Genomic DNA, 14,378 nt, shown 5'->3' on the forward strand with positions numbered 1-14,378 from the left:
GCAGTATTTTCATTACCTCCTTTTTTTAAAACAAATTTTTAAAAAATTAATTAATTAATTTAGTTTTGGCTGCACTGGGTCTTTGTTGCTGCACCTGGGCTTTCTCTAGTTGTGGCGAGCGGGGGCTACTCTTCGTTGTGGTGTGTGGATTTCTCATTGCAGTGGCTTCTCTTGTTGCAGAGCATGGGTTCTAGGCATGTGGGCTCAGTAGTTGTGGCTCATGGGCTTAGTTGCTCAGCAGCATGTGGGATCTTCCCAGACCAGGGCTCGAACCCATGTCCCCTGCATTGGCAGGCGGATTCTTAACCATTGTGCCACCAGGGAAGTGCCATTACCTCCTTTTTGAATTCAGTGTCTATTAGCTTGAAGAGGTCTGTTTCATTGTTTCTTCCTTCAGGGGAAATCTCTTGGTCTTTTAACTGGGAGTGGTTTCTCTGCTTCTTCATTTTACTTATATTTCTCTAACTCTGTGAGTTTAGGAGAAACAGTTATCTATTATAGTCTTAGAGGACTGTTTATATGTGGGAGCGTCCCTGTGTGGCTTGTGTGGGTTTAATAATTTTTTGGCATGAGGGCTGCTTTCATTTGGATGCTTGCCATCTCTTTCCTCAGTGTGTGCTGGCTGTTATCCCCTTGATAGGGGGTGTGTAGGTGCATGGTCTATATGTGCTCCCAGGAAGGCGGGGGCAGTGATTGGCACCTGGTTGTGGGACTCTCATCGGCAGTGGCCAAAAAGCACTCCCAGGAAGTTGGGTGCAGCGATTGGTGCCTGCTCATAGGACTCTCGGCGGCAGCAGTGGCCCACGCCCACCTTTGGAGCCTGAGATGGCAGTGGTGCCTCCCGCCTGCCCCCAGAGCTCGTGTAGGCGGTGTCCTGTTGCCTGAGAGCGTGTGTGCAGAGAAGAAAGCTCCTATGGTGGTCCTGCCCCTCTCCTTGCCTGCCCCCCAACAATGGTACCTTGTCTTTCTAGCAGGCCCAGGCTATTTCCTGTACACCCTCTGTTATGGTGTACAACATCCTAGCCCTTTCAGGGGGCTCCTCCTTGCAGCCAGTTCCAGTCTTCTCCCCAGGCCTGATGTCCGAAGCCCAAGCCTCAGTACCCAAACCCCTCCCGCACCAGCAGACCAGCATCTCAAGCTGGGGAGTGCAGGGCAGTGGCACTGACTGTCTGTGCATGTCTCTCTCTGCTTTGCCTTCTGTATACTAGTTGCTGCACTCTCCTCCAAGGCTCCACCCTCTCCCTGCTGATCTCCCCACCAGCGAGGGGATTTCCCAGCGTGTCAGGACCTTTACTCTTTCACAGCTCCCTCCCAGTGGCACAGGTCCCATCCGTATTCCTTTCTCTCTCTCTCTCTCTCTTTTTTTTTTTTTTTTTGTCCTATCCAGTTACCTGAAGATTTTTTTGCCCTTTTGAGAGTCTGAGGTCTTCTGACAGCATTCAGTAGATGTTCTGTGAGAACTGTTCCACATTTATTTTTGATGTATTTATGGGAGGATGGGAGCTCCATGTCCTACTCCTTAGATCTTGATCCGATCTCCTAACAAAGTTTTATAGTTCTTGGGGTCTAGGTCTTCCATCTCTTTGGCTAGGTTTTTTCCTAGGTATTTTTTTTTTTTGAAGCAATTTTAAACAGGATTGTTTTTTTACTCTCTTTTTCTATTTTATTGTTAGTGAAAAGAAATGCAACAGATTTCTGTATGTTAATCTTGTATCCTGCTACTTGGCTGAATTCATTTATTCTAATACTTTTTGTGTGGAGGGTTTTCTATATAGAGTATCATATCATTTGCATGTAATGACAGTTCTACCTTTTCCCTTCCAGTTTGTATACCTTTTATTTCTTTTTCTTGTCTGATTGCTGTCGCTAGGAATTCCAATGCTATGTTGAATAGAAGTGGTGAGAGTGGGCATCCTGTCTTGATCCAGAATTTAGCAGGAAGGCTTTCAGCTTTTCACCATTGAGTATTATGTTGGCTGTGGGTTTGTCATAAATAGCTTTTATTATGTTGAGATAAGTTCCCTCTGTACCCACTCTGGTGAGTTTTTTTATTTATTTTTTTTATCATGAATGGATGCCGAATTTTTTTCTGCATCTTTTGAGATGATCATGTGGTTTTTGTCTTTTCTTTTGTTAATGTGGTGTATCACATTGATTTATTTGCATATGTTGAACCATCCTTGTGACCCTGAATGAATTCAACTTGATCATGGTGTATGATCCTTTTCATATATTGTTGGGTTAGGTTTGCTAATGCTTTGTTGAGGATTTCTGCATCTATATTCATCAAAAATATTGGTCTGTAATTTTTCTATAGTGTCCTTGGTTTCGGTATCAGGGTGATGGTGGCTTCATAGAATTACTTGGGGAGTGTTCCCTCCTCTTCAGTCTTCTGAAATATTTTGAGAAGGCTAGGTATAACTTCTTTGATGTTTGTAGATGATTGAATCCCCCAGTGAAGCCATCTGGCCCTGGACTTTTGTTTGTAGGGAATTTTTAAATTATAGGTTCTATTCCACTTTTAGTGATCAGTCTCTTCAAATTATCTGTTTCTTCTTCACTCAGTTTTGGAAGGCTGTGTGTTTCTGGAAACTTGTCCATTTCTTCTAGGTTGTCCAATTTGTTGGCATATAACTGTTCATAGCAATTTCTTAAATATTTTTCCTGCGGTATGGGTTGTTATTTGTCCTCTTTCATTTCTTATTTTGCTTATTTGGGTCCTCTTTATCTTCTTCTTGGTGAGCCTGGCTAGAGATTTGTCAATTTTGTTTATCCTTTCAAAAAACCAGCTCTTGGTTTATTGATCTTTTCTATGGTTTTTTTTTATCTCTATTTTATTTATTTCCTTTCTGATATTTTTTATTTCCTTCTGCTGACTTTAGATTTTGTTTGTTCTTCTTTTTCTAATTCTTTTAGGTGGTAGGTTAGGTTGTTTATTTGAGGTTTTTCTTGTTTCTTAGGGAAGACCTGTATTGCTATGAACTTCGCTCTTAGAACTGCTTTTGCTACATCCCATAGATTGTGTATGGTTGTTTTTTTGCATTATCATTTCTCGTGAGGTATTTTCTGGTTTCCTCTTTGATTTCATCATTGACTCATTGGTTTTTTTAGTAGCATATTGTTTAGTCTCCATGTGACAGTTTTTTTCCATTTTCCTTTCTGTGGTTGATTTCTAGTTTCATACTGTGGTCAGAAAAGATCCTTGAAATAATTTCTATCCTATTAAATTGTTGTGGTTTGTTTTGTGTGTTAGTATGTGGTCTATCCTAGAGACTGTTCCTTGCACGCTTCAGAAGAATGTGCATTCTGGTTTTTTTTTTTTTTTTGGATGTAGTGTCCTATAGATATCAATTAAATCCAGCTGGTGTTGCGTCATTTAGTATCTCTGTTGCCTTATTGATTTTCTGCCTGGAAGATGTGTCCATTGATCTTGTTGAAGTCTCCTACTATTATTGTATTCCTGTCAGCTTCTCCCTTTATCTCTCTTAGTATTTGTTTTGTATATTTAGGTGCTCCTATATTAGGTGCATATATTTTAACGAGTGTAATGTCCTCCTCCTGTATTGATCCCTTTATCATTATATAATGTCCTTCTTTGTCTTTCTTTATGGACTTGGTTTTCAAGTTTATTTGTCTGATATGGGTATTACTATCCCTGCTTTCTTCTCATTTCCGTTTGTGAAGTATCTTTTGTATCCCCTCACTTTCAATCTGTGTATGTCTTCTGCCCTAAAGTGAGTCTCTTGTGGGCAGCACATTGTAGCGTATTGTTTTTTTTATCCAATCTGCCACTCTATGTTTTTTGACTGGAGCAGTTAGTCCATTGACATTTAAAGTAATTCTTTCATTTATTTATTTTTTAACATCTTTATTGGAGTATACTTGCTTTACAATGGTGTGTTAGTTTCTGCTTTATAACAAAGTGAATCAGCTATACATATACATATGTTCCATATCTCCTCCCTCTTGCGTCTCCCTCCCACCCTCCCTATCCCACCCCTCTAGGTGGTCACAAAGCACTGAGCTGATCTCCCTGTGCTATGTGGCTGCTTCCCACTAGCTATCTATTTTACATTTGGTAGTATATATATATGCATGCCACTCTCTCACTTCGTCCCAGCTTACCTTTCCCCCTCCCTGTGTCCTCAAGTCCAATCTCTACGTCTGCATCTTTATTCCTGTCATGCCCCTAGGTTCTTCATAACCTTTTTTTTTTTTTTTTTTTTTAGATTCCATATATATGTGTTAGCATATGGTATTTCTTTTTCTCTTTCTGACTTACTTCACTCTGTATGACAGACTCTAGGTCTATCTGCCTCATTACAAATAGCTCAATTTCGTTTCTTTTTATGGCTGAATAATATTCCATTGTATATATGTGTCACATCTTCTTTATCCATTCATCCGATGATGGGCACTTAGGTTGTTTCCATCTCCTGGCTATTGTAAATGGAGCTGCAATGAACATTTTGGTACATGACTCTTTTTGAATTTTGGTTTTCTCAGGGTATATGCCCAGCAGTGGGATTGCTGGGTCGTATGGTAGTTCTATTTTTATTTTTTTAAGGAACCTCCATACTATTCTCCATAGTGGCTGTATCAATTTACATTCCCACCAACAGTGCAAGAGGGTTCCCTTTTCTCCACATCCTCTCCAGCATATATAGTTTGTAGATTTTTTGATGATGGCCATTCTGAGTGGTGTGAGGTGATACCTCATTGTAGTTTTGATTTGAATTTCTCTAATGACTAGTGATGTTGAGCATTCTTTCATGTGTTTGTTGGCAATCTGTATTTCTTCTTTGGAGAAATGTCTGTTTAGGTCTTCTGCCCATTTTTGGATTGGATTGTTTGTTTTTTTGATATTGAGCTGCATGAACTGCTTGTAAATTTTGGAGATCAGTCCTTTGTCAGTTGCTTCATTTGCAAATATTTTCTCCCATTCTGAGGGTTGTCTTTTGGTCTTGTTTATGGTTTCCTTTGCTGGGCAAAAGCTTTTAAGTTTCATTAGGTGCCATTTGTTTATTTTTGTTTTTATTTCCATTTCTCTAGGAGGTGGGTCAAAAAGGATCTTGCTGTGATTTATGTCATAGAGTGTTCTGCGTATGTTTTCCTCTAAGAGTTTTAGAGTTTTATAGTGTCTGGCCTTACATTTAGGTCTTTAATCCATTTTGAGTTTATTTTTGTGTATGGTGTTAGGGAGTGTTCTAATTTCATTCTTTTATATGTAGCTGTCCAGTTTTCCCAGCACCACTTATTGAAGGGGCTGTCTTTTCTTCATTGTATATTCTTGCCTCCTTTATCAAAAATAAGGTGACCATATGTGTGTGGGTTTACCTCTGGGCTTTCTATCCTGTTCCCTTGATCTATGTTTCTGTTTTTGTGCCAGTACCATACTGTCTTGATTACTGTAGCTTTGTAGTATAGTCTGAAGTCTGGGAGCCTGATTCCTCCAGCTGCGTTTTTCTTTCTCAAGATTGCTTTGGCTATTCGGGGTCTTTAGTGTTTCCATACAAATTGTGAAATTTTTTGTTCTAGTTCTGTGAAAAATGCCATTGGTAGTTTGATAGGGATTGCACTGAATCTGTAGATTGCTTTGGGTAGTATAGTCATTTTCACAATATTGATTCTTCCAATCCAAGAACATGGTATATCTCTCCATCTGTTCATATTGTCTTTAATTTCTTTCATCAGTGTCTTATAGTTTTCTGCATACAGGTTTTTTGTCTCCCTAGGTAGATTTATTCCTAGGTATTTTATTCTTTTTGTTGCAATGGTAAATGGGAGTGTTTCCTTAATTTCCCTTTCAGATTTTTCATCATTAGTGTATAGGAATTCAAGAGATTTCTGTGCGTTAATTTTGTATCCTGCTACTTTACCAAATTCATTGATTAGCTCTAGTAGTTTTCTGGTAGTGTCTTTAGGATTCTCTTTGTATAGTATCATGTCATCTGCAAACAGTGACAGCTCTACTTCTTCTTTTCCAACTTGGATTCCTTTTATTTCTTTTTGTTCTCTGATTGCTTGGCTAAAACGTCCAAAACTATGTTGAATATTAGTGGTGAGAGTGGGCAACCTTGTCTTGTTCCTGATCTTAGTGGAAATGGTTTCAGTTTTTCACCATTGAGAACGGTGTTGGCTGTGGGTTTGTCATATATGGCCTTTATTATGTTGAGGTAAGTTCGCTCTATGCCTACTTTCTGGAGGGTTTTTATCATAAATGGGTGTTGAATTTTGTCGAAAGCTTTTTCTGCATCTATCGAGATGATCATACGGTGTTTCTCCTTCGATTTGTTAATATGGTGTATCACATTGATTGATTTGCATATATTGAAGAATCCTTCCTGGGATAAACCCTACTTGATCATGGTGTATGATCCGTTTAATGTGCTGTTGGATTCTGTTTGCTTGTATTTTGTTGAGGATTTTTGCATCTATGTTCATCAGCGATATTGGCCTGTAGTTTTCTTTCTTTGTGACATCCTTGTCTGGTTTTGGTATCAGGGTGATGGTAGCCTCATAGAATGAGTTTGGGAGTGTTCCTTCCTCTGCTATATTTTGGAAGAGTTTGCGAAGGATAGGAGTTGGCTCTTCTCTAAATGTTTGATAGAATTCGCCTGTGAAGCCATCTGGTCCTGGGCATTTGTTTGTTGGAATATTTTTAATCACAATCTCAATTTCAGTGCTTGTGACTGGTCTGTTTATATTTTCTATGTCTTCCTGGTTCAGTCTCAGAAGGTTGTGCTTTTCTAAGAATGTGTCCGTTTCTTCCAGGTTGTCCATTTTATTGGCATATGGTTGCTTGTAGTAATCTCTCATGATCCTTTGTATTTCTGCAGTGTCAGTTGTTACTTCTCCTTTTTCATTTCTAATTCTGTTGATTTGAGTCTTCTCCCTTTTTTTCTTGATAAGTCTGGCTAATGGTTTATCAATTTTGTTTATCTTCTCAAAGAACCAACTTTTAGTTTTATTGATCTTTGCTATTGTGTCCTTTATTTCGTTTTCATTTATTTCTGATCTGATCTTTATGATTTCTTTCCTTCTCCTAACTTTGGGGTTTTTTTGTTCTTGTTTCTCTAATTGTTTTAGGTGTCAGGTTAGTTTGTTTACTTGAGATATTTCTTGTTTCTTGAGGTAGGATTGTAGTGGTATAAACTTCCATCTCAGAACTTCTTTTGCTGCATCCCATAGGTTTTGGGTCATCGTGTTTTCATTGTCATTTGTCTCTAGGTTTTTTTTTTTTTTTGGCGGTATGTGGGCCTCTCACTGCTGTGGCCTCTCCCGTTGCAGAGCACAGGCTCCAGACGCACAGGCTCAGCAGCCATGGCTCACGGGCCCAGCTGCTCCGCGGCATGTGGGATCTTCCCAGACCAGGGCACGAACCTGTGTCCCCTGCATCGGCAGGCGGACTCGCAATCATTGCGCCACCAGGGAAGCCCTCTAGGTATTTTTTGATTTCCTCTTTGATTTCTTCTGTGATCTCTTGGTTATTAAGTAGTGTATTGTTTAGCCTCCATGTGTTTGTATTTTTTACAGATTTTTTTCCTGTAATTGATATCTAGTCTGATAGCGTTGTGGTCAGAAAAGATACTTGATACGATTTGAATATTCTTAAATTTACCAAGGCTTGCTTTGTGACCCAAGATATGATCTATCCTGGAGAATGTTCCATGAGCACTTGAGAAGAAAGTGTATTCTGTTGTTTTGGATGGAATGTCCTATAAATATCAATTAAGTTCATCTTCTTTAATGTATCATTTAAAGCTTGTGTTTCCTTGTTTATTTTCATTTTGGATGATCTGTCCATTGGTGAAAGTGGGGTGTGAAGTCCCCTACTATGATTGTGTTACTGTTGATTACCCCTGTTATGGCTGTTAGCATTTGCCTTATGTGTTGAGGTGCTCCTATGTTGGGTGCATAAATATTAACAATTGTTATATCTTCTTCTTGGATTGATCCCTTGATCATTATGTAGTGTCCTTCTTCGTCTCTTGTAATAGTCTTCAAAGTCTTTTTTGTCTGATATGAGAATTTAAAGTAATTATTGATAAGTTTGTGTTTACTGCCATTTTAAACCTTGTTTTCCAGTTGATTTGGTAATTCTTTGTTCCTTTCTCCTTTTTTGTTTTTCCTTTTGTGGTTTGATGGTTTACTTTTGTACTATGCTTGAGTTCCTTTTGTTTTGGTTTTTGTGAATCTATTGTATGTTTTGGACTTGTGGTTACTCTGGTTTTCAAGTATGTTAACCCATACCTGTATCTACTTGCTTTAGACGAACAGTCATATAAGTTCAAACAGGTTCTAAAAGTTCTACCTCAGACTTCCCTGGTGGCACAGCGGTTAAGAATCCGCCTGCCAATGCAGGGGACGGGTTTGATCCCTGGTCTGGGGAGATCCCACATGCTGTGGAGCAAGTAAGCCTGTGCGCCACAACTACTGAGCCTATGCGCTAGAGCCCGCAAGCCACAACTACTGAGGCTCCATGCCACAACTACTTTCTGATCTTTTGTTGTTAGTGTATATAGGAGTGCAAGAGATTTCTGTGTATTAATTTTGTATCCTGCAACTTGACTGAATTCATTGATGACTACTCTAGCAGTTTTCTGGTAGCATCTTTAGGGTTTTCTAGGTATAGTATTATGTCATCTGGAAACAGTGATAGTTTTACTTCTTTTCCATTTTGGATTCATTTTATTTTTCTTCTCTGATTGCTGTGACTAGGACTTCCAAAACCATGTTGAATAAAAGTGGCGAGAGTGGATATCCTTGTCTTGTTCCTGATTTTAGAGGAAATGCTTTCAGTTTTTCACTGTTGAGGATGATGTTAGCTGTGGGTTTTATCATATATGGCCTTTATTACGATGAGGTAGGTTCCCTCTGTGACCACTTTCTGGAGAGTTTTTAATCATAAATGGGTGTTGAATTTTGTCAAAAGCTTTTTCTGCATCTTTTGAGATGATCGTATATTTTTAAAAATATTTATTTATTTACTTTATTCATTTTTGGCTGCATCAGGTCTTAGTTGCGGCACGCGGGATCTTCGTTGCAGCATGCGAGATCTTTCATTGCAACGCACGGGCTCTTCACTGAGGCGCTTCGGCTTCTCTCTAGTTGTGGCGTGTGAGTTTTCTGTTCTCTAGTTGTGGCGCACGGGTTCCAGAGCATGTGGCTCTGCAGTTTGTGGCACGCAGGCTCTCTAGTTGAGGCGCACAGGCTCTCTAGTTGAGGCGCACAAGCTCAGTAGTTGTGGTGCGCAGGCTTAGTTGCCCTGAGGCATGTGGGATCCTAGTTCCCCACCCAGGGATCGAACCCGTGTCGCCTGCATCGTAAGGTGGATTCTTTACCACTGGACCACCAGGGAAGTCCCCCATATGGTTTTTTAAAAATATATATTTATTTATTTATTTTTGGGGGCTGTGTCAGGTCTTAGTTGCGGCACACAGGATCTTCATTGTGGCATGTGGGATCTTTTGTTGCGGCATGCGGGCTTCTGTCTAGTTGTGGCATGTGGGCTCTAGAGTGCATGGGCTCAGTAGTTGCAGCACATGGGCTCTCTGGTTGTGGCGCTTGGGCTCTAGAGTGTGCAGGCTTAGTTGCCCTGAAGCATGTGGGATCTTAGTTCCCCAACCAGGGATCAAACCCGTGTCCCCTGCATTGGGAGGCGGATTCTTAACCACTGGACCACCAGGGAAGTCCTGATCATATGGTTTTAAATTCTTCAGTTTGTTAATGTGGTGATCACACTGATTGATTTGCGTATATTGAAGAATATTTGCATGCCTGGGACATATCCCAGTTGATCATGGTGTATGATCCTTTTAACGTGTTGTTGGATTCGGTTTGCTAGTATCGTATTAATGATTTTTGCGTCTATGTTCATCAGTGATATTGGCCTGTGATTTTCTTTTTTTGTAGTATCTTTGTCTTATTCATTGATTTTAGCTTGGTTTTTATCTTGGCAATTCAGTTGTCTAGTTTTGATTGGTTCCTCTTCATAGTTTCTAGTTCCTTGTTACAGTGATCTGCGTTTCTGTCGATAACCTTTCTTAATTCCTTTAGCATTTTTATTACCTCCTTTTTGAACTCGGTGTCTAGCAGACTAGAGAGATTTTACTGTTTGTTCTTTCAGGGGATTTCTGTTGTTCTTTCAGTTGGAGTAGCTCCTCTGCTTTTTCATTTTACTTAAACTTCTCTGTTTCTATGAATTTAGGAGAAACGCTTATCTACTGTGGTCTTGAAGGGCTGTTTTTTGTTTTGGTTTTTTTTGTCCACACTCTGTGGCATGTGGGATCCTAGTTCCCCAAACAGGGATTGAACCCACACCCCCTGCAGTGGAAGGGCAGAGTCTTAACCACTGGACTGCCAGGGAAGTCCCACTGAAGGGCTGTTTTTAATGTATGAGTGTCCCTGTGTAGACTGTGTGAATCCAGTAGTTTTGGTATGGATGTCAGCCATGTCTTTCCTCAGAGTGGAAATTATCCCCTTGATGGGGGGTGTGATTGGTGTTGTGGTAACCTGAGTCTGCACTGGAAGTTGGGTGGGACCTCCTCTTTCCCCTGTGGCTGTCACAGCCCTGTCAGGGGTGGGGTCTGCTCCCCAGTTGTTGAAGTAGAAGCCCTGAGGGTTGGGTTTAGTAAGGCTGCATTGCCCTTAAGTGTGTGCTCTGTCCCCAAGGAGGTGAGTGCTGAAGCAAGTGAGGCCAAGTGGTCACAGAGAACCTTGTGCAGGCATCCCTGGTTTTGCCCAGAAGCAGCCCAAGGTTATGTCCCTTTCTCCATAGTGTTTGTCCGAGACCTAGTGTCAGGCAGGCACTGGGGGCCGGGGCATTGTGGCTGCAGGAATCAAGGTGGTTGTGCTGCCACTTGGCACCTGGGGTGCCTCTATGATAGGGCTCTCCCAGGGCTTGTCTGCCCCAGATATGACTGCAAGCTGTGGTGTGAAGTAGGTAGGACAGGAGTGTTCCTGCTGGGAAAGGAACCACTGCAAACTCCTCCCCAGCGGCTGTCGCAGGGGATTTGTGATTCTGTGATGGCTATGCCACCTGGTGTGCGCAGCAACATGGTCCATTGTTGCTGGACCTGTTCTTGGACCCGCCCCCGCTATGGGAGCCCTGATAATTGGCTGATGTCAGCCCCACTCCTGACATGTGTGGACTCACAAAGTCCACCACCACTGGTGCTGCATCCCTCCGTGAGCACGCTGACAGTGGGGCTCTTACGGTAGACCCATGTCCTGCCCTGCGCATGCTGTAATTGGGGCTCCTATGGTGGACTGGGCCCCTGTGGCATGTGGTAACAGCGGTGGCCCAGACCACACTCCAGGCCCTTCTGGTTATCTCTGCACAGCTAGATTGAGTCCTCTCCCAGGGTCCCTCTCCTGAAGGCCGAGTTTCAGTGCCTAGCTGTTGTGCCTATTAGCAGGCCCGCCTTGACTGCATTTTGGGTTGAGAAGTGTGACGACGTGGCAGCCGTCAAGCGCTGGTCTCTCTCTGCCCTGATTGTTAGCAAGCCAGCACACACACACTCCTCATGAGCAGAGACCAGGCCCTTTCAGCTCCCTATCTGTCCCGGCAGACCTCCCAGCTGGCAACGGGGGTTCCCAGGGTGAGCGAACCTCTCTTCTTTCATAACTCCCTCCCAGAGGTACTGGTCCCTTCCTGATGCCTTTATTTTCTTTTTTGTCCTACCTGGTTACAAGGGGATCTTACTTGCAGCTTTGGTTGTATAAGAGATCTTCTGCTAGTTTTCAATCGGTTTTCTGTGAGAATTGTTCCACATTTAGATGTATTTTTGATGTGTGTTGGGGGGGGAGGTGAGTTCCATGTCCTTCTACTCTTGATCTCCCTCCTCTTGTTTGTCAAATAACTGCAACACTGAATCAGATGAGGTCAAATGCAGAGGCTGGGTGGTTTACTGACCATGAGTACTCTGACACTCACCATGCCTCCCCACCTCCAGGTTCACTACCTCTTGGAAGTCGCCAGCTCACCTGGGTCTTATTATTATTTTCTGATCATCAAACCTTATTTGTTATTGGAACATCCTCTTCCATCCTGCAGGACCCTGTGTTCTGCAGGAAACAATTTGGGTAATGCTTACCTGGTCAAACTTTATTACAGAAGGAGAAACTGAGGCCAAGGGAGGGCTGCTCTCTGACACTTTTATTTTGAAAAATGTGCATGGTTCAGTCTCTCCCCACGTCACTCATCTTCACTCACACTAGAAACAACAGAAGGACACAAGTCTGGGTTGAAATTATGTGCATTTATGGGAAAAAAATATCCAACAATAACAAAAGCCCTTCAATCTCGCCAAGTTCTCAACCAGTGATAATGAGGCAGTTTCAATGAATGTGTCTGGCTGGGGACATTTCCAAAGGGGTCAGGAGAGTTGAAAGATATTGGCCAAAAAGAAAAGATGCAGAGAGGGCTGACATTTTAAATGAGAGCATATTAGACCTCCCTTATGGCCCCTCATCCTATGACCCTTTCAAGTTAGTCTCCTCCCAGTTTACAAAGATCCTTCCTGAACTCCGCTCAAATGCAGTCTCTTCCAGAAAGCTTTCCTTGGTCTGCACCAGCTGCATATGCCTTCTTAGTAATGTCACATTTTCTCGTGCTGTCTCCTATCACTTTCTGCCTCACATCCATCATGTTTGAGTACCTGCCTTACGGTACCCATTGTTAGTAGGCATGCCCCTGAAGTCGGGCCCCATGTTGCTCATCCCAGTATTTCCGTCTCCCTCCCCCATCCAGTGCTCAGTATACAGCAGGTGCTCAGTGAGGGCTTGTTGAGTTGAAGTCAGTTCTACATTTGCCACCACACATAACCTCTTGAGAGTGGTAACTGCCATCTCTACTTCTTCATTCTTCCTCCACGACCTCAGTGGTCTGACTCCAGCCATCTCCAGGAAGGAACAGACCCCACCAGATATCACCAACTCGTGGTTGCAGGTTTGGGGTGGGGAGAAGGTTAAGCTTTCACCCCTGTTCCAGAAGCCAAGGAGGCAGGAAAGGCAGCCACTGAGGAAATCAGTATGACCATGAGTGGTGTTGGCCAATGCTCCATTTTGGAATCTCATAAGTAGTCATTCTTCAAAAGTTTCCCCCATGAACCACGGCCAACTTTGCAATGCAAGCCGAGGACTGGTGGGGGTCTGGTTGGGTTGCTCTGCCAGCCCAGGGACCAGAAGACATAGGCTGGGAAACTTTCTATAGGACATGGCCTATATTACCTTTGGGCGGGGAGTGTTAGAGGTTGTCTGTTTAGTTGTTCGGTTGGAGCTGTGGTGGGAACATTAGCCCTGTGGTGAGTTGTCAGGCACATAGATTGTAGTAAGGCTGAAAAATACAAGCTTCAATAATGGGCCTCTCCTCCAAAGGGGGAAGGGTCAGGAGGTTCTGGGAGCAATGAGGGAGGGTCCCAAGAGGTCCTGCAGCTCCAGTGCTAACGGGTGCCCTGCTCTGTCTCCTGCTTCCAGCTCCCGCTCCCTCCCTCTGGTTCTCCACATAGGGGCCAGGCAGGGGGCCATTGGAAGTAATAGTGCAGGGAAGGGAAGTGCTTTTTCTTTTCCTACCATGAGGCGTAGATTTGGACTAGAGAGAGGTGAGGATCAAGGATAGGAGGAGGATTGAAGAGGAGAGGAGAGGCCAGGGCCCTATCCACTTGTTTACTTCTGTAACGAGTAGACATGAAACCCACATTTCTAGCTGCATCACCCCCAGACAGCATTGAGGTCCTAGTCGGGGTGATGAGAAAATTCTTCAGAGCTCTCAAAGGTGCTCAGTGACTTGGGGAGAATGCTGTGGATCCTCCCATGAGAGGGCCCCTCTGGGGCCAATAAGGTATGAAAACTGCAGCATCCTCCCTGGAGACTGGGGAAAAGAGCCGAGAAGCAGAGAGAAGAGAGACTCCTTCAGGCACCTCCTTTAGCAAAGAGAGTTGGACCTTAGGGGACTCAAGTCAGGAGAGATGTTTCAGTATAAAAAGGCTTCCCAGTAAAAGGATGGGAGTCCCCACGAATCCCTTCCCAAATCCCATTGCACTTAGAAAAGAGAAAGGAAGGAGCATAAAAATATCTTGAAGATGTGGGCTTGCCTGACGATACAGAAAAGCAAGTCTCATGGCAGGCAGTGTGTCCCATTACACGAGAGGATTATACCGAGCTTCAGTATAGAGACTTTACATATATCTTTATATAAATGCATATATATTTATAGAGCTTCTGCCTAGAACAGCCGGGCTTGCTTCTTCAGTTCATTCCTCTTCCAGAGGGCCAGCCGGTCAAACTCGGAGATGGTCATGCCGAAGACTTGGTAGAACTCTTCCTGGGACAGGTGGCGCTGCAAGGAGGTGGGAGGAGACAGAGGGAACAGCTTG

At 42.9% G+C, this 14,378-nt stretch overlaps 1 protein-coding gene and 1 long non-coding RNA gene across 8 annotated transcripts in view; one reads left to right on the forward strand and one right to left on the reverse strand.

The window, feature by feature from the left end:
* LOC132423168 (uncharacterized) overlaps positions 1-14,378 on the forward strand; it is a 122,950-nt gene that overhangs the window by 94,549 nt on the left and 14,023 nt on the right. The gene's annotated exons all lie outside the window — the stretch shown is intronic.
* Positions 12,249-14,378, reverse strand: part of ABLIM3 (actin binding LIM protein family member 3) — a 144,985-nt gene continuing 142,855 nt past the window's right edge. For all 5 annotated transcript variants that reach the window (XM_060008574.1, XM_060008578.1, XM_060008575.1 and 2 more), the window contains one exon: positions 12,249-14,341. In XM_060008574.1, coding sequence (XP_059864557.1) covers positions 14,228-14,341 — 114 coding nt within the window. In that variant the 3' untranslated portion in view covers positions 12,249-14,227. The remainder of the gene's footprint in view (positions 14,342-14,378) is intronic.

This window comes from Delphinus delphis, chromosome 3 (assembly GCF_949987515.2).
Source record: "Delphinus delphis chromosome 3, mDelDel1.2, whole genome shotgun sequence".
Classification (NCBI taxonomy): domain Eukaryota; kingdom Metazoa; phylum Chordata; class Mammalia; order Artiodactyla; family Delphinidae; genus Delphinus; species Delphinus delphis.